Raw genomic sequence first — 27,625 nt, forward strand, 5'->3', positions numbered from 1 at the left:
TCTAGAATACTCTATGACCTTCCAGAGTCTTCTAGAATCTTCTAGGGTATTCCGGGACCTTCTAGGACATTCTAGAACGTTCCGAAACCATCTAGAGTATTCTCAAACACTCCAGAAAACTATACAAATACTGTTAAATCTAACCCTCTAAAATTTACCGTGACATTCTCCCCCACCTAATGCGCAGACGTCCTCGTCGCGTTCTGTTCATGATAGCGCTCTAGGTGTTCTTGGAATTGCCACAGATCTTCGCGAGTTTCCCAGCTAGCTTCGGTTATCGGGAGTCCTTTCCACTTGATCAAGTATTGAATACTTGGTGGTACTCCTCTTCGTCACACGACGCGATTAGCTAGGATCTCTTCGATTTCTTTGTCAAAGGATCTAGTCACCACATGCGGAGCACGACTCGAGTTACCTCTACTCGGTTCGTCTTGGTCCTCATGATATGGTTTAAGCATACTCACATGGAAGACTGGGTGGATCTTCATAGAGGGAGGGAGTTGTACTTTGTAAGCAACCTCCCCAACACGTCCAATGATCTCAAATGGTCCTTCGTATTTGCAGATTAAACCCTTATGAACCTTGGGAAAGGCTTTGAATTGTTGTGGCAGAAGTTTAATCATTACCTTATCTCCCACTTGATAGCTTGCATGCCTCCTCTTCTTATCTGCCCATTTCTTCATCCTCTTTGCAGCTTTGTCGAGGTAAGAACGAGTAACATCTGCTTGTTCTTCCCAAGACTTAATCATATGATAGGCTCCAGGGCTCTTTCCTGAGTAAGAGGAAGAAAGAGAGTGAGGTGTAAGCGGCTGTTGTCCAGTCACAATCTCAAATGGGCTCTTCCCTGTAGACTCGCTCCTTTGCAGATTGTATGAGAATTGAGCAATGTCTAGGAGTTTTGTCCAATCCTTCTGATTAGCGCTTACAAAATGCCTTAAGTAACACTCAAGTAAGGCATTCACTCTCTCAGTCTGCCCATCAGTTTGAGGATGGAAGCTTGTTGAGAAATGAAGCTCCGACCCAAGGAGTTTGAACAACTCTGTCCATAGTCGTCCTGTGAACCGTGGATCTCGATCACTAATGATGCTCTTAGGCAATACCCAATATTTCACCACATTCTTGAAGAATAGTCGTGCTGCCTCCTCTGCAGTGCAGTCAGTAGGGGCGGGTATAAAGGTAGCATATTTCGAAAATCGATCCACTACCACGAGAATAGATCCAAACCCATCGGATTTCGGTAAGGCAGAGATGAAATCTAGAGAGACACTTTCCCACGGTCGCTCTGATAGAGGCAGAGGTTCCAACAACCCACTTGGTGTCTTGTTTTCAATCTTATCTTGTTGGCACACAAGACAAGTCTTCACATAGCTCTCCACTTCATCTCTCATTTGAGGCCAATAATAAGAAGATTCAATGAGTGCTAAGGTCCTTCGCTGACCTTGGTGACCAGCCCACTTGGTGTCGTGGCATTCTCTTACCAACTTCCTTCTCAGATTTTCCCATTTAGGAACGTATAGTCTTCTCCCTTTTGTGTAGAGAAGGTCGTTTTCTAACCAAAATCTTTTGGTCTTACCTTCTCTAGCCAACTCCACCAACTTCTTGGCTAATGGATCGTGATGCAACCCTTCCTTGATGGTATGCATAATATCTCCTTCCACCATAGAAATGGCCGCCAACTCAGCCTTGCGACTCAACGCATCTGCTACCACATTAGTCTTGCCTGACTTGTATTCGAATTCGAAATCAAACTCAGCCAAGAAGTCTTGCCACCTAGCTTGTTTGGGGCTTAACTTCTTTTGAGTTTGGAAGTAGCTTGTAGCCACATTATCTGTCTTGACGATGAAGTGTGAACCAAGCAAGTAGTGACGCCAAGTTCTCAGACAATGCACCACCGCGGTCATCTCCTTCTCTTGGACAGTGTATCGCCTCTCTGTATCATTCAACTTGCGACTCTCAAAGGCAATAGGATGTCCTTCTTGCATCAGAACTCCTCCAATAGCGTAGTCAGAAGCATCAGTGTGGACTTCAAATACCTTTGAGTAGTCGGGTAGTGCTAGTACTGGTCCTTCTGTGATAGCAGCCTTCAACTCATCAAAGGCCTTTTGACACTCCTTTGACCATTCCCAAGAGTGATTCTTCTTGAGAAGATCAGTTAATGGTACAGTCTTAGCGGAGTATCCCTTGATAAACCTCCGATAGTAATTAGCCAACCCAAGGAATGACCTCAATTCAGATACCTTGTTTGGCGGCTCCCACTCTTTGATAGCCTTCACCTTTCCTTGATCCATGCAGAGAGTTCCACCTTTAATGATGTGTCCCAAGAAGTGGACTTCGTCCCTTGCAAAGGAACACTTTTCCTTCTTCACATATAGGTTATTCTCTCGCAAGATCTTGAACACGGTTCGTAAGTGTTCTACATGTTCCTCCAAAGTATTGCTATAGACAACAATGTCATCCAAGTAGACCACTACAAACCGATCAAGGTAAGGTCGAAAGATCTCATTCATCAAGGTACAGAAGGTCGCAGGAGCATTGGTCAAGCCAAAAGGCATCACCAACCACTCATACGATCCATACCTCGTGACACACGTGGTCTTAGGCTCATCACCATCGGCAATTCTCACTTGGTGATATCCTGACCTCAAATCTAGCTTTGAGAACCACTTGGCTCTACCAAGTTGATCAAACAAATTGGCTATCAAAGGAATGGGGTATTTGTTCTTGATGGTTACCTTGTTAAGTGCTCGATAGTCGATGCATAGTCTCAATGAACCATCATGCTTCTTTTGGAACAAGACTGGTGCGCCATAAGGTGCCTTCGATGGACGGATGAACCCAGCATCTAGCAAATCCTTGAGTTGCTTCTTCAACTCCTCGAGTTCTGGCAGTGCCATCCTATAAGGTGTTGAGGCGGGCGGCTTTGCGCCTAACTCCAATTCAATCTTGTGGTCCACCTTCCTCCTAGGTGGTAGTTGTTTTGGCAACTCGGAAGGCATCACATCCTTATTTTCTTCAAGGACTTCCTTGATTTCGGGAGGAACGTCTTCTCTTTCAAGTGTTGACTCCTCTTGTAGTAGAGCCAAATATGTAATCTCTCCCTTCTTGAACCCTTTCTTGAGTTGCATAGCGGAGAGTATCGGTAGTCCTCCAACTTTAGAGACTATAGGGACCATGCATGGAGACCCTTTCTCCATGACGCATACTACGTCGTAGTATGGCATAGGTATTATATTTGCCTTCCTTTGCAAATCGAGCCCGATGACTATTTTAAAATCGTCCATGGGTGCTACTGAGAAATCCACAAGGCCCTTCCAAGAACCAAGAGTCATCTCAACCCCTTTTGCTACTCCCTTAAGGGGTTCACCCTTGGTATTCACGGGTTTGAACCAACCATTCTTTTCGGTGATCTTCAACCCAAGCCTCCTTGCTTCATCAGGCGTGATGAAGTTGTGTGTAGCACCAGTGTCGATCATAGCCATGACGGGTTTTTCATTGATAAAGGCTTTGACATACATCAAGCCTTTCTTTTCTTTAGTGCTTGCCTCTTTGCCCTTCACAGCATTCATGTGTTGGATAGATCCAACACACTCAGTTACTTGAGTTTGAGCTTCTCGTTCCTCGGTGATAGATGCCAAAGTCCCTAGCTTGGGGCAATCCTTCATTTGGTGTGGTCCCTTGCACACGAAGCATCCTCCTTTGGGCATGAAAGCCTTTTTCTTTTCTTCGTACTCTTTCTTTGAAGAGTATTTTCCTTCCTTTTTGGTTGAGAAACTCTTTCCCTTGTCTCCCCCACCTTTAGTAGAACTAGGCTTGGAGGATGACTTGGGTTTAGAGTCTCCCCTATGATACTCAATGAGTGATTCGGCCACCATGATGGCCTCATCGACATCCTTAACATTCCTTCTTTGTAGTTCTTGCTTTGCCCAAGGTTGGAGTCCATCAATGAAGAAGAACAATGCATCCTCTGATGCTAAGTTGGGGATTTGAAGCGTAAGAGTAGTGAACTCCTTTACGTAGTCGCTGATCGTACTCTTGTGCTTCAACTCCCTCAACTTCTTCCTTGCTTCATAAACCACATTCTCAGGGAAGAATTGTCTTTTCAACTCCCTTTTGAAATCTTCCCATGTGGCTATGTTTCAAGTACCCTTTTCCATATCTACGCACTTTCTTCTCCACCACAAAGTAGCATTATCAGAAAGGTAGAGAGCTGCAGTGCGTACCTTTATTGCTTCTTCGACCACCCCTTGGCCTTCGAAGTACCTCTCCATTTGCCATAGGAAGTTCTCCACCTCGCGAGCGTCCCTTACGCCCTTGAACTCCTTTGGCTTGGAAAGATCAATCTTTGTCGTCTCCCTTATAATGGTTGGTCGAGATTTTGCCTCCTCGAACCAAACTCGAACTTCCTCAAATAGCTTTAAGGAATTCTCAAGCTTCTCTTCGATTTGGAGCATGCTTTCTTTAAAAGCATCTAGTTCTCCTAACACGTGAGCCTCGAGGGTCTCCTTATCATGTTCTATCCTTTGGAAACGCTCATCCATAGAGGATAGAACATTCTCCAACACAGAAACTCTCTCTTCTAGGAATTTAGAGTCCTTACCTCTAGGCTCACTTGAAGAACGGACCTTCTTGCCTCCCCATTGAGAAGGAATAGCATTCCTTCCCCTTTGAGCTCAATATGCTCCATGGTGATACTAGAAGCCATACCCACAAATCACTTGTGCTCCCTCTCGAACCTTGCTCTGATACCAAATTGTCACGACCTTAGACACACTCCAACGCTACCGTGATGGCACTCGGACTTACTCAACCTCTTGAGCTAAGACCAAGTCAGCCTAACCCTCAATACTTAGCAAGAAAGCTAAGAATACAAGAGAACACAAGAGAAAGGAAGCTTTGGTGGAAGAACACTTTATTGCTCAAATGTGGTTACAAATGATTCACACACACCCAAACTCTAACTCTCACCCCCTATTTATAGCCATCCACCTCCTCAATGGATGGTTATGATTAAATCTAATCAATGGTCCAGATTAATCATCCAGAACCTTCTTTACAAATATCTATCCTACCACAACTCTCTAAATGTTTCTAGATTATTCCATACCACTCTTTATACTTCTATATACATCTACACTCTTCTAGAATACTCTATGACCTTCCAGAGTCTTCTAGAACCTTCTAGGGTATTCCGGGACCTTCTAGGACATTCTAGAACGTTCCGGAACCATCTAGAGTATTCTCAAACACTCCAGAAAACTATACAAATACTGTTAAATCTAACCCTCTAAAATTTACCGTGACAAGATGCTCTTAATAAAAACTGTAAATCAAACATTTTCTGAAATTTTTGGGTTTTGAGAAGCCAATTGTAGTAGATTGATGTATTGACATTCAGGCACTCTTGCCAGTGAAGCACATAAGCATCAAGGGCTCAAACTATGCACTCTGTTAACAAGATTTATTCAGTGATACTTAAAAAAGTTCTAGAAATAGCATTCTAACTACAAAAGACACATACTTATCTCTATTGCAAGGCCATAGTTCCTAATATACAAAGTTAGTTATTAGTGCAACATTTTACAGCTCATCCACAAGCAATTGCATGTACTTGCAAAAATGAAAGTATTGATATTTGATTATTTGAATAGTTTTTGAGAAGGAAACCATGCACCAGTAGAATAATCATGGTGGTCCAACCCCCAATTCACCAGTAGATTCTGAATGAAGTTTTAAATTGAAACCAGCATTCATCCAATAGGTATCAATTTGAATACCTCAGAAACACCCTTTTGCTCAAAGTTTTCCGAATAGAATATGATAATAACTAATACCAAATTAGATGAGCTAACTTGAGCTTTGTTTGAGACAAAAAAATTCCAAATTGCAGCCATAAAACTTGCAACTAATAAGTAAATATGTAATAGACCCTAAACCAGAAAATCAACTCAGAAGTTTGGGAAAAACTAGAACATCTATCCAATAATAATAACAATAATATAGAAAAAGAACCAGATGAAGAAAAGGGCAAAGATTAAAGCTTTTGAATGACAGAAAAAGAAAGATTACAGACAGAGTCGAGAGCGTTGGGCTGAGGGCCATAATCAGCAGTCAAGAGGAAATAGGAACGGTGACGGTTGCAGCAATGGTTACCCTTTTCACCAGCTTTTCAGTTCTTGGACTCAACAAACTCATTTTTATTCAATTTGCTCAGATCCAATGCGATTATCTTCTTCGCTTCTCTCTAACTTCAAGCTTCAAGCTTCAAACTTCAAACTCTGTGTACGAGCTTAATTATTGAATTTTATTTGCCGTTTATTTATATTACAAGAAAAAAGGTAATCTATTTCGTCAAAAAAAAAATTAATAAACCGGATCTTATCATTTCAATTGAACCAGATCAAACTGAATCGGTTTGCAATTTGATCAGGCTTTGGGTCAAATACATAATTTTCAAAAATTTTCGTACCGACGCCATCTTCACCATTGAAATGGCATCTTTTTACCTGACCCACCAAGATCCGAAAAATACTTTCCCCACCAAAGACAGCCTCAAAACTATATGGCCATTTTGTATTGTAAAACATGACTTTTTCTTTAGTCGTGACATGTGAAACTTTTCCTATTTGTATATATCCGCCTGGTGCTTCATTGATTGACTAAAAAGCCAACCCGAGCAGCTAAGTCAAATCAACCTCACATGACCTCTCGCCCGATGGATTCCAGCAACCGCATCGAAAGCAGCAGCGCCACCGCACCTCGGCGGATCTGCAAATGCGACGTGTTCATCAGTTTCAGGGGTCCCGACACCCGCAACACTTTGGTTGATCATCTCTACAATCACCTCATCCGAAAAGGCATCTTCACCTTCAAGGATGACAAGACGCTGGAGCAAGGTCAACCCATTTCATCACAGCTCCTGCAAGCAATTAGGGATTCAAGGATTTCCATTGTTGTCTTCTCACCAGATTATGCAGCCTCCACTTGGTGCTTAGATGAAATGGCTGCTATTGTTGACTGCCAAAGAGAGTTCAATCAAGCTGTCTTCCCGGTTTTCTATGATGTGGATCCCTCTCATGTGCGCAAACAGAACGGTGTGTACCAGGAAGCTTTTATCTCCCATTCACAGAAATTCACACAAGACCCAGCAAAGGTCCAACGCTGGAAGAGTGCTATGACCACTTTGGCCAATTCTGTTGGCTGGGATGTTAGAAATAAGTACGTACAACACTAACCATTATTAATTCTTCGCTTATGTTGTTTCTGTATTTATATGCACATCAACATCTGGTGTTTTCCATGCTTGGGCATAGGAATTATCCATCAATAAAATTTGATTAGGACAGATTGCTAGAAATCTAAAGGTGCGTTTGCCTTTTCATTTAGTGTTTTTTATTTTCGCAATTTTGTGAAGAAAAAAGTAAAAACAGTGAAAACAGAAAACAGAAAATAAAAACAGAAAATGAAGACACAAATCAAAAGCACCCTACTTTGTCAACAAAATGACTCCGCGATATGTTCTTACTTTTTAGTATCATATGTTTGTCTTTCTTTCAGGCCAGAGTTTGGAGAGATTGAAAAAATTGTTCAAAAAATAGTGAAAACATTGAATCATAAATTCTCTGGGTTTGTTGATGACTTAATTGGGATGCAACCTCGTGTGGAAGGATTGGAAAAGCTTCTCAAGTTAAGATCAGAGGATGATGGCTTTCGAGTTTTAGGATTATGGGGGATGGGCGGTATAGGAAAGACAACTCATGCTACTGCCTTATATGATAGAATCTCTTATCAATTTGATGCTTCTTGTTTTGTTGAGAACGTGAGCAAACTTTACAATGATGGTGGTGCTATGGCCATACAAAAACAAATTCTTCGTCAAGCTCTGGATGAAAAAAATTTAGATACTTACAGTCCTTCCGAGATATCTGGAATTATAACAAATAGGCTACACAGTATAAAGGTTCTTGTTGTGTTGGACAATGTTGATCACCTAAAGCAATTAGAAGAGTTGGCTATCAATCCTAAATTGCTTTGTGAAGGGAGTAGAATAATCATAACCACCAGGGATGAGCATATTTTAAAAGCGTATGGAGCCGATGATGTTCACAATGTTCCCCTATTGAGTGATAAAGAAGCTCATGAGCTGTTTAGTAGAAAAGCCTTCAAGAGAGAGGGTCCAAGCAACCATTGTGAGGAGCTGATTCCTGAAGTACTTAAATACGCTCAAAGACATCCACTGACAATTAGAGTGGTGGGTTCTTTCTTGTGTTCCCGCAATGCTGCCCAATGGAGAGATGCCTTGGATAGATTAAGGAATAATCAAGAAGACGAAATTACAAACGTGCTTCGGATAAGTTATGACGGGCTAAAATATGAGGAGCAAGAAATATTTCTACACATTGCTTGTTTTTTCAGAGGGGAGAGGGAGGATTATGTAAAGAGAATATTAGATGTTTGTGGATTACATCCTATTATTGGAATTTCAGTTATTGCGGAGAAATCACTCATAACCATTAGAAACCAGGAAATTCATATGCATGAGATGTTGCAAGAATTGGGAAAGAAAATCGTTCGGGAGAAATATCCTCAAGAACCTGGATCATGGAGTAGAATATGGAGTTACAAGGATTTTCATCGTGTCTTGATGTCAGAAACGGTAATGAGTCACCCCTAGTTTCATTAGAAAGTTTTAATTTTACGTTTTTAAATGATTGAACATATATATGCTGATGATCCCTTTTTTTTTTTTTCTGTTTAATTACTTTGAAACCTTTTATACTTTTATATATGCTGATGATTCCCTTTTTACTATTTGATTCATATTTGTCAGGGAAAAAATAAGATTAAAGCCATAGTTCTTGATGTGAAAGAGGATATCACCGAATGCAATGAGTTGACTGAAGGTTTGTCCAAAATGAAGTATCTTGAGCTGCTGATTATACATCAAAAGGAGTACTATTCAGGAGGACCCATCAGATCACTTTCTAATTATCTGAAGTATCTTTCATGGCATGATTACCCTTTCCCTTCTTTGCCATCAGTGTTTCACCCTTCACAAAGTCTCGTTGAAATGAATTTGCCTGGTAGCAGTATCAAACGCCTATGGGAAGGCCGTAAGGTACTAATAGTTACTACAAATATTTCTTCTTTGTCTTTCTTTGTTCTAGCTTAAGGGCTTATTTGAGTGAATTTTTAATAAAAGATTTTTTGAGTTTTTTTTTTTTAAATCTAAAAAAATAAAAATAATTTTATGTTTAGATATCTCATATAAAAAAAAATTTTTATTTATTAGTTATATTTAGTATAACAATATAAAAATATTTTTTTTATTTATTCAGTATGTAAAAAACATTTTTTTTTTAAAAATGTAAATTTTAGCTTCTAAAAAAAATTATTTTTTTAGTACTTTTATTTTCACTACTAAAAATTTATCAAATATGCTAAAAAAATAAAAACGACATTTTTTATTAAAATTTTTTTTATCAACTTAATAGCATTCAAACAAGCACTAAGAAACAATTTGCAGAGTAATTTTTGACTTTTTGTCAATTACTGCTACAGTTCCATAGAAATTAGTAAGAATCATTTTTCCCTTTTTTATCTTGCACGTAAAAATGTTTTTTTTTTTTAATTTAAAATCAGGTTTACCAACAATGTCAAAAGCATTTTGTAAACGGCTTATTTTTTAAAAAATCAACTATCATGTAGTTGTATAAATTTGTGTATGGTTTATACATTTTTTTAGTTAGAATAATTAAATTTTTTGCATTAAAATAATCAAAATTTTTGAAGTAGAATAGTAACTATTTCCCATTAAAAGAATAAATTTTTTTCATAATGTAATAATCAAATTTTATGAATATAAAAGAATCAATCATTACTGTGTTTTATACCTTTTGTTTGCATCTGATTATATGTGTGAATATGAGTTGATTATATTACTTATATAGTTAGACTAAAAATGTGAATCTATGCTATTATGATTTATATAAGAGAGACTATTACAGTGATTGATTTCTAGTGTTTTTGTAATATGACTGATATTTTTTTCAATGCATGAAAAGTAATTTTAGCAACTTAATATATTTGTAGAAGTCCGAATTTCATTTTGATAAATATAACCAATTTTTTTTTCAAAATATATTTTGTTTTCTAAATAAATATTTAAATTGTCCTCTGAAATTTATCTTAATTTTTAAATTTATTTTGGAAGTTTTAACCACCTCAATTTAAACTATAAATTTTCATTTTGTGACTCATATTACTCTTTTGAATGATTTTCGTTAATGCCGTATTAGCGTGGCATGTTGACATAAATAGGCAATAACATATGTCAGAACATAGTTCACCCACATATAATAAAGTGATGAAATGTCTGTTACTGACACATAGTATGTTAATGAGAACGATTGTGCCACATGTCAAAACACGATTTGTCTACATCGTGTCACAATATAATTTGTTAGTTATGTTACTTTATGTTATTATTGCAAGTGATTTAAATCAGTCCTATTTTTTTTTTCATGATTCATTTTAATCCTAAAAATTGATGAAAGTCAATCAAATTAGTTTATAAAATAATTCTCTTATTTTTTATTTTATATATATATATATATACCAAAAATAAGGAGATTCGAATCCGCGATTTCTTAGGTGAATATAGAGAGACTATGCCATTTGAGCTATAACTCATTGGCTTTTATTTTATATATTTAAAATTATTAATATTTTTAAATGCATGAATTTGAGGACTAATGACTTTACATTATAAGCAATATAATTTTTCTAAGCACACACTAAAGTTATATACAATTTCTTTAGAATTTAGATATCCTAAAGTGAGAAAATTGGTAAAGGAGTAAAGTACAACTTTCTCATTTTAGGAGATCTTGATTCATTTCTTTATATGATTTAAACTAATGCCTTATTACATAATAATGGTCGAAATTTTTTTTCCTTAAGAAAATGAAGATTTGGTAGAAAACTGACTTGCTGGTCGAGACTTTTTTGAAGTTTTAGTATAACTCACTCACAGATCGCTGAATTCTGTTTTATAGAATTTTGTCTACCTGACAAGAATTGATTTGAGCAACTCGAAAGAGCTTACGGAAATGCCAAATTTTGAATGTTGCACAAATCTTAAGCGATTAGATCTTTCAGGATGCACAAAACTACAGCAGATCCACCCTTCAATCGGATTTCTTACACGACTTGTCTACTTGAATTTGAGGGACTGCAGTAGTTTGGTTAGCCTCAACTTTGGTGATGATAAATGCAAGTTAAGTTCTCTGATAGTTCTACACCTCTCAGGCTGCACAAAATTGAAAAGTACGCCAGATTTTTCAGGGCTCTTAAATCTAGAATATCTTGATCTTGAACAATGTACAAGTTTGGTTTATATGCATAACTCTATTTGGGCCCTTGAAAAACTTAGATCTTTGAGTTTGAGAGATAATATAAACCTTAAGGGGGGACCTAATGGCATGGCTTGTATGACATCTCTTCATACTCTAGATTTTCAAGGCTGCTCAAACCTTTCAGAACTTCGGCTTGTTATTAGCAGACATGAAACAGTCAGACATTACTCAACTCTTCGCGAGGCTATCCATTCACAGGTTCTGGAAGCTTTAACATTTCTGGATCTTGGCTTTTGCAATCTATCAAAGGTTCCTGAGGATATTGGGGAATTAAAGGGGTTAGAAAGACTAAATTTACAGGGAAACAGATTCACTAGTTTACCCTATACGATTGGGAGGCTTTCCAGGCTAGCATATTTGAACTTAGAACAATGCTTTAATCTTCATTCACTGCCTCAACTCCCATTTTTTAATGACTCGTTAGGAGGACGATATTTTAAAACAGTGTCCGGATCAAGGAATCAGGGGTCAGGACTATATATGTTTTGTTGTCGCATATTTGACAATTGTCGCTGTCTAAATTGGGTATTGGTCTGGCTAACAAGAATGATTGAGGTGCGAAATTATCTTCTATGCCTAAATTTCGATGTCTTTCACACAATATCTCATTGATACTTTCTTTTTTGAAGAAGAAAAAGAAAAAATCTTTTGCTGAGAGATCTCACTGATATATCTTTGTGTGTTTCCTCTTGTACCAGCAACCTTGTCATTTTAGGTGTGGCTTTGACATTGTTATCCCCGGGAATGAAATTCCATCGTGGTATTTCAATCATCAATTTGAGGGCGGAACAGCAATAAGGATAGTGGACACAGATGTGGATGACAATTGCATTGGCTTTACCTTTTGTGTAGCATTTTGTGTAACCAATCCTTCGGCAGTTTCTAGTTCTTCACATAATCGGCTGTCCACATCGTTGCCAAGTCCATTATATCTTTCCTTTGAAAGTGAACAAGCAGAAGAAATCTTCTGTATGCCATGCCATTTAGACTGCAACCCTCAGTTTAAAACTGCGAGGAAGCAAAATTTTGATCATGTCTGGATTATCTATATTTCTCGGCCACACTGCCATTTTGTGAAAACAGGAGCCAATATCACATTTAAAGCCTGCCCAGGGATTGAAATGAAGAACTGGGGGCTGCAAATGGTATTCAAGCAACATATAGAGGCAATTAAAAGAAACTTGAAACGCCAAAGTAAGGTTGACCCTTTTTATTATCTTATGGATGACCCTGAAATCCAACTTCATGATTATAGGTTGGTTATTGAGGATGTGCATGAAAGCTACAACACTAGCATCGGGCCAAAAATCCAGCTTCCCTACAATTGGTATGTAACTGATGAAGAGGAAAGGGAAAATATGGAAGCCAAAGGCAAAGAAATTAATCTCGCTAATATTGGCCTTTAAGTGAGGCCAACCACACACACCACAGGACCATCTTCCTTGAGGTAATTATCCTTCTTTTACTCATTTTTCATATGTTATTTTTTATTCTTTAATAGAAAGAGGATTCTTCAACAATCACTTATTCTGTTTTTTTTTTTTTTTTTTTTTGCCACTCTCCAAGCACATATGAAGATTGAAGAAGCAAAACATAGCGGGAACAATGGAAATTCCGTTGTTCTATTGTAGATTTGGTGAGTCATTTATTGTGTTACTGTTAGGTTTGTGGCACCTAGCTAGCTCATTCATGTGAAAAAAGCTGTAATGAGCACTTGAGTGTTCTTAATTTTTGTTTTTATCGTGAAATTATCCGTTTGTTATTGAATTGTATCCCAGTGCACCACGACTCTCGTCATATTCATCCTGCTCTCTATATAATGATGGTTGGATCAAACATCGAGCAACATTAATATCATTTATCCGTTTGATCTTATTGCTCTGTTTTCGTTATTTCATAGCTACTGGAAGATTCCACATTTCAAGAGAAGTTGCAAAAGTGATTTCTTTGGTGCCATTTTTGTATCAAATATTTGCTCCCCTCAGTTTTTTACACAAAGTTTGTACTCTTTAATTTATAAAAATGTTAAAAAAAATTTTGTTAATCCCTTTTAATTAAGGGCAATTTACTTAAATAAATAGAATAGAGAAAACGTTTACCTAAATGTGCAAAACTGGTTCTTGTTACCTGCATGTGCAAAAAGCCATTTCTATGTAATCCGTGTATAAACCGTGGCAGGTCCCAGCGGATTATGGCCAAAAGATATAGAGTGTAAACCGTGGTAGGTCACCACGGTTTACTAAGGAGAGATGGCGTGCATAAACCGTGGAGAGTCACCACGGTTTATGAAGAAACTTGTTTGCACATAAAACCTTGTGGGTCACCACGGTTTATGTGTGGTAAATAATGGCCAGAAAACCTTGTTAATTTTATGTATTATTGACTAATATATACTATAAAATTTTTACATGTATTATCAATTATTTTTTCATTATGTTTATCACTATTTTTCATTTTACACTATATTTAAATATTTATTATACTATAAAAAATATTAATGAACATAATAAAATAATTACTTATTAATATTTTTTAGAGTACTCATTAATATTCTTATAATATAATAAATATTTTTTATTTTAAATTTAACAAATACTAATGTATCAATATACACTTATATGTGAATTTATTAAATCTATATAAAAGATTTAATCAATAAGCATGTTAATGAATATTAAGATACCAATATTAACAAGTAATTATTTTATTGTACTCATTAATATGTTATAGTGTAATGAATCTTTATTTTATAAATGAAAAAATAAAGATGAATATAACGAGAGAGGTCACCTTAAGCTTAAACGAACTTTTGAGTAGTTTTTATAAGTTTGCCTGAGATTTTGAAAACTTCATAAAAACTCAAAATAAAAAATAAAAACACAGATTCCAATCATTAATGTTAGTGTAATTTATTTTTAAAAATATTTTTTTATTTTATAATAGAAAAAAATCCAAAAATTTCATGGTGTTTATTATTGGAGTCTAATTTTTTTCTAATTTATTTTACATAACAAATTTTAAATATTTTAAATTTATTAAATTTGATCATTTTAAATTAAATATTAATTTTTTATTTTTTAGTAAATAGACATCAATTTTTTAAGCACTATAAAAATCATTTTCTTAGTATTATCTGATTTTTTTTCTATTGTACTCTTTCTATTATAAAAAGCTGTTGTTGATAAGACATAATTTAAGATTCTGCTCATAAATTTATTGTGCTAATAAATTCATTTTCTATTGGACATAAAATTAACAAGGTTTTTTGGCCATTATTTACCACACATAAACCGTGGTGACCCACAAAGTTTTATGTGCAAACAAGTTTTTTCATAAACCGTGGTGACTCTCCTTAGTAAACCGTGGTGACCTACCACGGTTTACACTCTATATCTTTTGGCCATAATCCGCTGGGACCTGCCACGGTTTATGCACGTTTTGAAACCGTTGTGGGTTGCCACGGATTACATAGAAATGACTTTTTGCACATGCAGGTAACAAGAACCAGTTTTGCACATTTGGGTAAATATTTTCTCTATTCTATTTATTTAAGTAACTTGCCCTTTAATTAAGTAATATCGTTTTTAAATTCATTTTAATTTTAATTTTTAAATAATTTTATATTTAGCTAAAGTGAGACTTCTATTGTATATTAATTACTATCTCAGAATAAAAATCATACTAATAATAGCAAATTACAAAAATTATATATAATTATAATTATTTTCATACGGCTAATACTGTTAAAATTATTACTATTAATACAATTAATACTATTATTGTTTTTTTTTGGTGACTAATACTATTATTGTTATGTTTCGTTAAATTTAGAGACAAAAATTAAAAGAAAGTAATACAGTAATACTACTTGAATATTATAAAGTAAGAAAGAGACAAATATCCTGCCAGAATTCTTTGCGGTTGTATTTATCCCTACGAAAATATTAGAAGATATAAAGAAGACACGATGACAGTTATTGCGCCTACCAAATTCGTTGACCTATGAGTCAACTAGTGTGGGTTTCAATTTCGATCGTTCTTCCCCTATGCTCTGAACTATTTTCTCTGGAGCAGTTGAGCGGAGCAAGAGAGTAAAGAATGGGATCAAAAGATCCAAGCGAGAAGGCGCGGGTTTGGAGACCCAAGTTTAAGTTTAAGGCCCTACTCTGTTGCCCAAGAAGTTCATCAGCTACAGCAACACCTCCTCCTCCTCCGCAAGATTCAGCTTGCAGTTCCACTCATCAGTCAAACAGGCGAGTATACAAGCATGATGTGTTTCTGAGTTTCAGGGGCACCGACACCCGCAACAATTTCACCGATCATCTCTATCATAATCTCATCAGGGAAGGAGTTTTGGCCTTCAAGGACAACGAGAGGCTTCAGAAAGGGGAACCTATCTCTGCTCAGCTTCTGCAAGCCATCAGAGATTCCCGTGTTTCTATCATTGTCTTCTCACGTGATTATGCTGCCTCCACATGGTGCCTCGATGAAATGGCTACCATAGCTCAATGCAAGAAAGAGTTCGGACAGACGGTTTTCTCCGTTTTCTATGACGTGGATCCTTCCGATGTTCGAAAGCAGCGCGGGGTGTATGAGGATGCTTTTCTTTTGCATACGGAGCGGTTTCAACAAGATCTTGGCAAGGTTGAACGCTGGAAGAGAGCTATGACGGATTTGGCCAATTCTGCTGGATGGGATGTTAGAGATAAGTATGTGTTATGCTTTAATTCATTATAGATGTTTTAGATACTAAATTGGTAAAAATTTGACTGCATGCCGAGAACAAGTAATTTGACCAAATCATGAATTGAAAATTAATTGGGAATCTTTTTGGTAGTGGTTCAGAATTGATTTGAGTGACCGTTTTTTATATTTTATTTTTTAAGTTGAATTAGTTTGAAAATCATACATATTTTGTTCTGATTTCTCATAAAAGAATTGAAGTCCTGATTCTTGAATGAATTACATACCATAGTACATGTGATGATTTAGGCTTTTTTTTTTTCTTTTTTCCCCTCTTTCAGACCAGAATTCACAGAGATTGATAAAATGATTCAAAAAGTAATAAAAAAATTGGATCATAGATTTTCTGGGTCTGCTGATGATCTTGTAGGGATACAACCATGTGTAAAAGAATTAGAACAAGTTCTAAAGATAAACCCAAAGGATGAAGATGTTAGAGTTCTTGGAATCTGGGGAATGGGCGGAATAGGAAAGACAACTCTTGCCAGTGTCTTGTATGACAAAATCTCTTATATGTTTGACGCACATTGCTTTATCGAGGATGTGCACAGAAGTTATAGAGATGGCAGTGCTATTGCCGTTCAAAGACAGATTCTTCGTCGAACTCTAGATGAACAAGATCTGGGAAAATATAGTCCTTCTGAAATAGCTGGCATAATCAGAAATAGGCTATCTTCCAAAGAGGTCCTTATAGTTCTTGATAATGTTAATGAAATGGAACAATTAGAACAATTGGCTATTAATCCTAAATTACTTGGAAGAGGAAGCAGAATGATCATAACCACTAGGGATGAACATATTCTTAAAAGTTATGGAGTAGATGCAATTCACAAGGTTTCGTTATTGAATTCCCATGATGCGTCGGATCTTTTTTTAAGAAAGGCCTTCAAAAGTGACCGTCCTAGTAGCAGCACTTGCATGGAGTTGACTCCTAGTATATTGGAATATGCTCAAGGTCTTCCATTAGCAATCAAAGTAGTGGGTTCTTTCTTGTACAATAGGAATGCTTCCCAATGGAGAGATTATTTTGAAAGACTGAAGAAACATCCAGACAAAAAAGTTACTGATGTGCTTCAAATAAGTTTTGACACACTGCAAAAAGAAGACAAAGAAATATTTTTGCACATTGCTTGCTTTTTCATAGGGCAGAGGGAAGAGTATGTAAAGCGAATTCTAGATGTTTGTGGACTACACCCTCACATTGGAATTCAAGTTCTAAAGGAGAGATCACTCATAACTATTAAGAACCAAGAGTTTCATATGCATGACATGTTTCAAGAATTGGGGAAGAAACTTGTTCGAGAAAGATATCCTGAAGAGCCAGCATTATGGAGCAGAGTATGGCTCTATAGCGATTTTGAAAGTGCTTTGATGTCAGCTGAGACGGTAATCTTCTCAAACTAAATATTCTGATTTTTCTTATTTTCAATTAGAGCATTTTATAATAAATCCTTTCTTTATTCATCTCCATCCTTAATTCCTTTCTTTATTCATCTCCGTCCTGAAGCTGATGTTTTAGGATGGGTCAATTGCTATGCAAACCACAAAAAACAGCGTTATTTCCTCCTCCTATTACACCCCCATAAGTGTTTAGGGAGGAGGTCTAGGACACTAGCGGAGGATAACTGTCATATTATCAACTTAATAGTCCATGGATTGTTTTCATCTCACCTTTGAGGACTAAAACGTTAAATAAAAATTATTTTGGGACCAGCTTGAAATATTACTCAAAATTTTAGTATTTTAAATATTAAATATTTAACTACCAAGTCTAGCAATTCAAACACTTACATTGGATATGTTTATTTGTGCTTCTTAGGAAAAAAAAAATAAAAAAAGAAGTAAAAAACAGCAGCAGTTTTTCAACTTTTTTTAAGATACAAATTTAGTCATTAATATATAAAATCATAAGTTCATAACCACTATACAAATCCTTATGAGATTTTTTATTCCACTATCCTAAAAATGAGATTAAATTATGTTGTGGACTTGTGGTTATTATTTTTTAGATCTAAAAATTTAATTGCCTTTTAAAATAAAAAAATGTACTAGTATGTAAACACTATATGTGTATATATAAAACATTTGTATTATATATATTATTAAAATGAAAATTTTTTAATGAAAATATCATTAAAAAGATATCATAAGTAGTATATTCTTTTCAAAATTTATGTAGTTATCTCATTTTATACCAATAAATAAATATATAATAAAGCAATTATATCTTCTAATGTTTCAAAAAATACTGTTATTTAAATGGTTTTTTTTTCTTCATTTATAAAAAAGTATTTATATACTTGTCATATCTAAATAACTAAGTACTTCTAAAAATATATCTAAAACACACAATATTTTTCTTATGCTTTTGCTTTTTCTTCATAATACTTTCCTTCATATCTTTTCAGGGAACAAACAATGTTAAAGCCATAGTCTTGGATCAGAAAAAGGAGATGCCCGAGTCCAGGCAGTTGAGGATAGAAGGATTGTCAAAATTGAGGGATCTTAAATTGCTTATATTATACCAAAAGAACTTTTTAGGAAGCCTCGATTCTCTTTCCCCTAATCTACAGTATCTTGCTTGGCATGGCTATCCTTTCGCTTCTTTGCCATCGTTTCAACCTTATAGTAGGCTTGTTGAACTGAACCTACCTTATAGCAACGTCAAACGACTCTGGGAAGGCAACAGGGTAGTTATGACTTTTTCATCTGATTTAGTGTTTGGTTTAAGTAAACAATTTGATTATTAATGATCCCAATTCTTTCTCCTAAAATATTGTCCTGCAAAAAATCAAACCTCTATTTATAAGTTTTATTTTGTTTTTTTTTAAAAAAAAAAGAAAAGGTAGTAAAGTACCTTATTGAATATGTTTAGAAAATGTGGGTCTGCTTTTGAAGTTTTTGGAATTTAGAAGAATCTTTTTTTAGTCTTATGATATTATTGTAGGAAACATAAATATTAAAATCAAATCAATCTATACTAGAAAAGATCTTATTATGCTTAAAATGTTTTAAAAAGTCAAAGAATTTAATACAAATATTTGTTCTTTTGAATAATCATTTGCATGGTAGGTGTGGAAAATAATTAATTTTACTTATATATGTTTATGTAAAATATGTTTACAATGATCACGTGTGAAAATTATATGCAAAACTTTTTTGTTATAGCAAGCTAACATGTATTGATATTGATATATATTATCCTTCTCAGAATATCCCACACTTGGAAAAGATGGACTTGAGCTACTCAAAGGATCTCATAGAGACACCAAATTTTGAATGGAACCCAAACCTTAAGCGACTAGATTTTACAGGATGCACAAACTTGACGCATGTCCATCCCTCAATTGGACTTCTTAAGCAGCTTGGATACTTGAGTTTGCAAAACTGTAGCAGTTTGTTGAACCTCAATCTTGGCGATGATTGTAATTTAAGTTCTCTGAGAGTTCTACGCCTTTCTGGCTGCACGAACCTTGGGAAGACCCCAGATTTCACAGGGCTTTCAAATCTTGAGTACCTTGATTTTGGACATTGTACAAATTTAACTACAGTTCATGAATCTATTGGTGCTCTTGCAATGTTGAAGTTCTTGAGTTTGAGGAGCTGCAGAAATATTGTTGATATCCCCAATGAAGTGAACAATATGATATCTCTTCAGACTCTAGATTTAAGAGAGTGTAAACTACTGATGTCTCCCCTTGGACAGATTTCTATGTCTTCCTCTTATCTAGGATGTTTGATATCTCTGGACCTTGGCTCATGCAATTTAATAGAAACTATTCCTGATTCTATTGGTGATTTGAGTTGCTTAGAAAGATTAAACTTGGAGGGAACTGTCCTAAGACGTCTACCTGGTACCATCAAGAAGCTTTCGAGGCTGGCATACTTGAATTTGGCATGTTGCGATTATCTTCAAGGATTACATGAGCTCCCATTTGATAGTGCACCATCAGGGGGAAGGTATTTTCAAACGGTATCTGCATCTCGTAACCATAGGTCAGGATTGTATGTTGTAAACAAATACAATATGCTTAGGATGAAATTATTTGATTGCATGCTGGCTGCTCTCTCATGGTTTGCAAGACTTGTTGAGGTGCGTACTCTACATGCATGCTTTCCATATCACTCTCCCTGTTCGCATTTTCTCTTACACATCTAAGTTTCCTTCTGTTTTATTTGGAAGCAGCAACCTTGTCATTTCCGATGTGGGTTTGACATCATTATTCCTGGAAATAAGAGTGGTGGAATTCCAGGATGGTATTTCATTCATCAGTTTAAAGCTGGGTCAGCTGTAAGGGTAGTGGATTATGATGATGCAGATGACAACTGGCTTGGCGTTTCATTTTATGTTACATCTCAGTATGTTCTAGATAATTGTACTCCACCTGGACAGCTACGGCATCATTTTTATCTTTCTTTTGAAAGTGAGCACACAGAAGAACATTTTGATATGCCTTCTATAGTCGAACACCATCTGCATTCTGTACCTGGGGTAACACATGCTTGGATAATCTATGTCTCTCGGGTGCATTGCCATTTTGTGAAAACTGGAGCCCGTATAAGATTTAAAGCCTGCCAGGGATTGAAGTTGCAGAAATGGGGGTTTCGCATGGTGTTCAAACAAGATATAGAGGAACTGAAGAGGAGGTTAAAAAGTAAGGATATTAAAAAGCACAGTCCTATCTTTGATTCTTCCAGATTGGTCATTGAGACTGAGTATGTTGATGAAGACCCAAGTAGCAGTTCGGAGTCCAAGATCATGCTTCCTTATAATTGGTTGGTTACCGACGAAGAAGAAAATGAGAAGATGGAGGCAAAGGCCAAAGAAGATGATCTCTCTAATTTGGGCCTTATATAGATACTACACAGAAGCACTCTTAAAAATATACATCATCTTTTCCCCAAGGTAATTATTCCTTCAATTATTCAAATTTTGTTCTTTTCCTACCAAAGCTTTGCTCAGATGGAGAGATAAAATAGGATCTGCCATTGCAGATTGCTTAGCTTGCTGCGTCCGTCTTCTGATCTGCCTAATTATCACGAGGAGTTGAGTGCAACCAATGTCCTCATTAAGTTCAATCCTCTAACTACAAATAATGATACAGTAGTTAATAAGTTTCCAGGCCCATTTACAACAATAACTTCATCTCATTAGTTCATCGCATCATCAACTTTAATTACTCTATTACATTATTTCCCAGCCATTGGAAATGATCACAGTCAAACAGTGTTGCGTAGATGTAAAGAAATTCTAAATTAACTGTAGTTCTTTCTCTTCCAATTGGGAGATTTGTCGTTCTGTGAGTTGCTATTCGTTACCTATGAATTTTGGCGCTGACGATACCTTGCAATTTGCAAAATCTCTTCAATGCTCTAGTGAACAAGAGTTTCTAATAAGCTAGAGTAAAAAAGAAAAATAAAATAAAATAAAACAACTACGATAAATAGATGCATAAAATTATTCACTAAATCAATTTCTGATATAGCATAATACGCATTAAAAACGTGTGAAATAATACACATATATACATTGTTGGAAATTGAGCTTCTTTGCGGCTATTGTTGGGGCTTATGGAATGGAGCGGACGAGACAAAAGAAATTTTTGAAGGGAGCAAGGATCAAGTTCAAAGCATTTTGGAGGTAGCAAGGAAACTCACCATAAAGATGAGTAGCTGATTAGGGGAAATGGATCCTCTCAATTTTTTAACAATTAAGAGAGTAAAGTGTGATTTTCTACCATTAATTTTATAAGTGAAACTAAAAATAAATATGAAAGAAAGAGCAATGAAAAGATAGAGATCATACTTTACACAAATATATTAGTAGCTGATTTTGGTATACAAATAGTATCTTTTATTTAAAATATACCATAAAGTATTATTTTGTTTCCCAATGCTTTGACTAAATTCTAATTTAGTTTATAACATTTCAAACGTCATATTTCTGTTCCAAAAAATTTTAAACAAGTTTAATATGGTCTTATCATTAAATTTGACACTAATAATTACCGAAATGAGTCATGTGGACGTTAATAACATTACTAGTTAAGTCATATCTTCTTCTCTGTGTTAGAAAAACATAACAAAAATCTTCTTGTAACACTTCTCCTCAAATTCTTTTTTGGACAAAATTTCAAATCCTAACAATCAATCATCTAACGCTTCAAAATATATCAATGAAAAAATTTTCATATTAGTGATTATTGGTGGATCCATTTTACTTACATACTGAAATTAAATGCTATTAACTCTTCAATAAGCGAATTATTTTTGTCAAATTTAATGGTGGGACAATATTAAACCCGCTTAAACTTTTTTTAGGATTGAAATAAAATATTTAAAAATTTTTGAGATTGAAATAATACGCTTAAAATATTAAAAACTAAATTAAGATTCGTCCCAAACGTTAACGACCAAAATCATATTTTACCCTTAATTATTAATATACATGATGGGAGGCACATCATATTATTATTTAAATATTTTAAAACATATATTGTGAATTATTAATATAGAGCTAATTTAAAATAAAAAAACAATATTATGCCATTTTGTGTATATATTTTCTATTTTTAGATTTTATTAATTATTCTTAATATCAAAAAATAAAAATATACAAAAAAATATAATAAAAATACATATAATATTCTTCTATTAAAATGTATTAAATAACAGTTAAAATCTTATTTAGAAAAAGTGTCACATATTTCTTCTATGGGTCACACTACGGTAAAGATGTAAGGTACAGATATTCTCTCTGAAATTTTTATCTATGGACACGTGTCTTTACTTTCTCTTGTAGCAATCAGCTTGTGACCATGGTTGTAGAAAGGCTCGCTTGGCTAAAAGCACATTTGAGCTGAGTGATCATATATAAAAATTTGATAATTTTATTTGTTTTTTATTCGAGAGTTTTAAGAGTTTTGTTTAAGATTTTTTTTTTTTGCCTAATAACAATTTTATAGTAATATAAATTTTTAATGGAGGTTTATCAAAAAAAATATTTTTAACAAAGACTACACGTTTTTTTAAATACACTAGTATATATTCCCGTACACAGGATAATTAATAAAAATATATAAATTTTTTTATTAAAAGAGATTAAACAAAAAATATATATAATAAGTATTATTATAAATATTTTATAAAATTATAATTAAAATCAAAGTTTAATTATTTTTAATATTAAAAATAATTAGTATTTGTCTTAACTGATTTGGATTGATTGAGTGATCATCTCACTCGTCTACCTAATTAAGTATTAGAGTTTCGAATCCCGCCTTATGTATGTAACAACTCATTGACTAGCGGCAAACCCTTAATAAATGGAGCTTCAATCCGTAGATGATTAGTTCTCGACCTGCCGAGTTGGAAAATACAGTGAAAGAAAATAGTATTTGTCTTGAAAGTAGAACAATTCTAATTGATGATAGCAATACTTATGGAGATTTGCCTTTGTTGAAATTTAACTGTGACAGTTTTATTTATTGGTATCATATTCATTCAGGAAGTCATACAATATGATCAACGTTATTACCGGTTAAAATTTTATATTTTATTACATGATTTTCAAGCTTCTAAACTTATAAACTTATGTCATTACAAAAGCTATTAGATTGATTAATATTTTTTGGCAATATTACCAAAACACCGTAGTTGAGTATATTAATTTATGTAAAAAGAAACTATAATAACTTTTGTTATTCAATATATAATTTATTCTATTGAAAAATAAATTATTATTCCTAGATTAGAATATATTTTTTTCTCTATTTTTATATCATTTTATTTGATAATAATTGCCATTACAAAAAAAATGAATGACTACACTATTTTATAATATAATGTACAAAATAACTTTTTATTTTCTATTTTTTATAATATAATTATTTTTTATTACAAAATCATTTTATTTTTATATCATTTTATTCTTATTTTTTATTATTATTTAAAATATTATTCATAATTTTTTATTATGTAATTAACTTAATTAATAATTTTTATTGTTGTTTTTCTACCAAAAAAATCATGTTTATATTATTTGTATATTTTTTTAATAGTAATAAATATGTAGGTATTTGTACTATTATATTTATTGTTATAGATAATGGTTTAAATTATTTATTTCATATGTTAAATAATATAAATTATATTTTATATATTAAATTCATCAATTTATCCATATTAAGAGAAAAAAATTATGCAATAAATTGTATGTTATAAAAATTAGTTAATTTACATATAAATTATCTTTAGAAAAATAAAGAAGTAATTTATCACATAATAATCCTTTATATATGTAGTGTCATGTATATATTAAGATGATCTATTTTAATTATGTGAGTGATTATTATTATTATTTACTTTTTCAATAAGATAGTAAATAATATTTAAAATAAAAAAAAGATAATTAGAATTTTTTTAATTTGATTATAAAATCTATTGTAAGTATACCTAACTTTTATATATACTAAATATAATCATATTTAATAGTATAGTATTTATTACAGTAATGACTCAAAATATTAAGTAAAGTGAGTAAGATCAACATAGGTCTATTGTTAGGATCCTAAATCCGAATTAGGTTCATTGTCTTAAAACTCAATGCAGATAAAGTTCACGTGTCCTATCTCAAATCGGCTCAAATTGAATTTTTGTTGTTAATTAGATATAGTAATAGATACTCGTGTGGACAAACATAATATTTAATTGTTTCTTAATTCATAAACACACTAATTTAGTATCTTATTTTTTGTGTACATTATTATATCGAATATAAATAAAATAAATTTAGAGTCAATGCATCAAATATTAGTATATCAGTACAGACAAATGTTAGTACACTTTAAAAAAATAGTGTAGTGATCTGTAAATTTAACTTGCTGTTAAAGGTAAATATAAAAAAAAAAAAAAGAAAAAACAAATAAATAAATAAATAATAAAACATCATAAGCTCTAAATCTAACACTTTAAAATGTAAACCTTATAAAATTATAATTGATATGATCGTTACAAATCGGTCATACGTTATAACTCGGTCAAAAATGTTATAAATTGGTTATCAATAATGATCATTAAAGCAAATATCAAAATGCTCAAATGCGCTATTACTTTCCGTTAATGGCAAAATTACTCGGTGATTCAACGGGATAAACGCAGATTGGATCCGATCGGATATGGCCAAAATTTTCGATTCGATCTGCACTAAAATCATCGGATCCAATATCCGCAGTTTTTAAGTTTGGATTCGATCTGATCCGTACATTTGCGGATTAGGTCAGATCGGATATATTCGCAAAACACAAAAATATTTTTAAAAGTTTATTTTTATTGGAAAGCCTATTATTCACTTGTTGACTTGAATATCGGAATGCTTTTTTACAGATATCACTCCCTTATTCTTTTATTACCGACGTATAATTCATCTTGACGAAAAGTTTGCAAAAACTTATCGACAAACGAGCTATATAACCACCAACCTCCACAAAAATAATAATAATTATAACCCTCAACTTAAACCAAAATCTTATACTCTTAAATCTTAAATAATATAAGTTAAAGCTTACCCCTTAATGTGCAATAGTTTTTTTTCTGTTTATCAAAAAGCAAAAAAAATTACATTTTCGAAAAACCAGGATGACCCTCATTTTTTTGTTTAATGAAATTAAGTTCTTACATAAAAAAAATTAGTAACCTCAACTTAAACCAAAATCTTATACTCTTAAATCTTAAATAATATAAGTTAAAGCTTACCCCCTTAATGTGCAATAGTTTTTTTCTGTTTATCAAAAAGCAAAAAAAATTACATTTTCAAAAAACCAAGATGACCCTCATTTTTTTGTTTAATGAAATTAAGTTCTTAGATAAAAAAAATTAGTAAAAGTTGCTTTTAGCATAATTATTAAATCCAGTTTGATTTTGTTAGTCGAATTGGTAAATCCAATTTCACTTAGTTGATTGAATTAAAAATTTGGTCATCAATCCGTATTGGGTCGTTAAAAATAATAACATCTTTTATTGCAACTTAATCTTTCAACAACAACAACAACAATAACAACAACAACAACATTAATATTCGAATAAAAAAAAATCTTTTAAATTTGGGATCTTTTTTATATTATCTATAGGTTAATTTGATTAGTATTTAACTATTATTGAGACTCTAATACTTTTGCACATTCAATTAGCATTAAATAAGTGTTTTAACTTAAAGAACTATAATTTTATGTTAACTTGACAATGAACATATAGTATTTTTGTCAAATTAAATACAGGAAGTGTTGCTTATAAAATCATTGAAAATTAAATTTCTATAGAAAAAATAATAAACGAAATAGAGAATATAATTAGCATAAGAAAAATAAAAAAGGAAGATATCTTGAAACATGTATTTAAATATAATAACAATGCCTAACATTTATTCATAAAACTCAAAATTTAAGAGATAAATTTCACTTTATTCTATCTCTATTTTTAGATAAATTAAAAAAAAAATTGTAGACACTAAAAAATCCACCTAATAACAATGAGGTTATGTTCCGAAGAAAGAAAGAAAAAATAAACAACAAATGAAAGCTAGAAAAAGTTAAAACACCGAAATAGTTTTAATAATTATAAACAATCATATTAAATATATATTAAAATCATAGTTAAATTAGTTATTAATATAATATATATTAAAAATAAATTAAATAATATATATAAAAATATATAATAACTAATTTTAATTTACAAATAATATTTGTTGTTTATTAATCCAGATTTCACGCTCTAATTGGATTAGAATTTAGATTTGTTTAGGTAAATAAATACTAAAATATATTATCATATAATATAACCCATAATAATAATAATAATAATAATAATAATAATAATAATAATAATAATACCGAAAGAAAAAAAAAGTTCAGCATAATAATAGCTAGTGTAACTGATGAGTGATGAATGTGATTTGGCTAAGAGATCAGCCAATTAAGCAAACTATTGAAGAGTTAATGAGCCATCACATTCTCTTGCCTTACTTTGAGAAAAATAACTACGTGTCCTTTAAACATTAAAAAAGAAGGAATCTCTGTATCTCTATACCATATAACATCTGTACCTTATAATTCTCCTTCTTCTATAGTACACGTAGATAATAATTAAATTTTTAGTTAGATGGAGACGGCTCAATTCTCAGTTTCTCACTGTATTTTTCTATTTCTTTAAGTTTAAATTATTATTAGGTATGTTTAGAGAATAAAATAAAAAGATTTATTCTCTTTAATTAATTTATATTATATATGTTATAATAATTTTATTATAAATATTTATTTATAATTTATCATTCAATTAATATATTAGTATAAGTACAAGAGTTATAATAGAGAGAGAGAGAGAGAGAGAGAGAGAGAGAGAGAGAGAGAGAGAGAGAGAGAGAGAGAGAGAGAGAGAGAGAGAGAGAGAGAGAGAGAGAGAGAGAGAGAGAG

The 27,625-nt window shown here is 33.1% G+C and overlaps 2 protein-coding genes across 6 annotated transcripts; both read left to right on the top strand.

Moving 5' to 3' along the window:
• The first annotated feature begins 6,584 nt into the window (after positions 1-6,584).
• LOC112770931 (disease resistance protein Roq1) lies at positions 6,585-13,289 on the top strand. Of its 4 annotated transcripts, none has more exons than XM_072225612.1 (7): positions 6,594-7,215; positions 7,555-8,653; positions 8,828-9,115; positions 11,055-11,969; positions 12,113-12,580; positions 12,670-12,861; positions 12,981-13,289. In XM_072225612.1, exons 1-6 carry the CDS (start codon positions 6,698-6,700, stop codon positions 12,679-12,681), a joined length of 3,300 nt encoding a protein of 1,099 aa, XP_072081713.1. In that variant the 5' UTR covers positions 6,594-6,697; the 3' UTR covers positions 12,682-12,861; positions 12,981-13,289. The 4 variants fall into 4 exon arrangements, with proteins under 4 accessions (XP_025671209.1, XP_072081713.1, XP_072081712.1 ...); XM_072225611.1 differs by having other exon boundaries at positions 6,595-7,215; positions 12,113-12,861; positions 12,981-13,050; positions 13,193-13,289; XM_025815424.3 differs by having other exon boundaries at positions 6,585-7,215; positions 12,113-12,861.
• Positions 13,290-15,236: 1,947 nt separating this feature from the next.
• Positions 15,237-21,456, top strand: LOC112770932 (disease resistance protein RPV1). Of its 2 annotated transcripts, none has more exons than XM_025815425.3 (6): positions 15,237-16,123; positions 16,439-17,543; positions 18,566-18,847; positions 19,369-20,250; positions 20,344-21,063; positions 21,153-21,456. In XM_025815425.3, exons 1-5 carry the CDS (start codon positions 15,513-15,515, stop codon positions 21,013-21,015), a joined length of 3,552 nt encoding a protein of 1,183 aa, XP_025671210.1. In that variant the 5' UTR covers positions 15,237-15,512; the 3' UTR covers positions 21,016-21,063; positions 21,153-21,456. The 2 variants fall into 2 exon arrangements, with proteins under 2 accessions (XP_025671210.1, XP_072081714.1); XM_072225613.1 differs by having other exon boundaries at positions 15,342-16,123; positions 16,528-17,543.
• Positions 21,457-27,625: the final 6,169 nt, after the last annotated feature.

This window comes from Arachis hypogaea, chromosome 18, assembly GCF_003086295.3.
Source record: "Arachis hypogaea cultivar Tifrunner chromosome 18, arahy.Tifrunner.gnm2.J5K5, whole genome shotgun sequence".
NCBI lineage: Eukaryota > Viridiplantae > Streptophyta > Magnoliopsida > Fabales > Fabaceae > Arachis > Arachis hypogaea.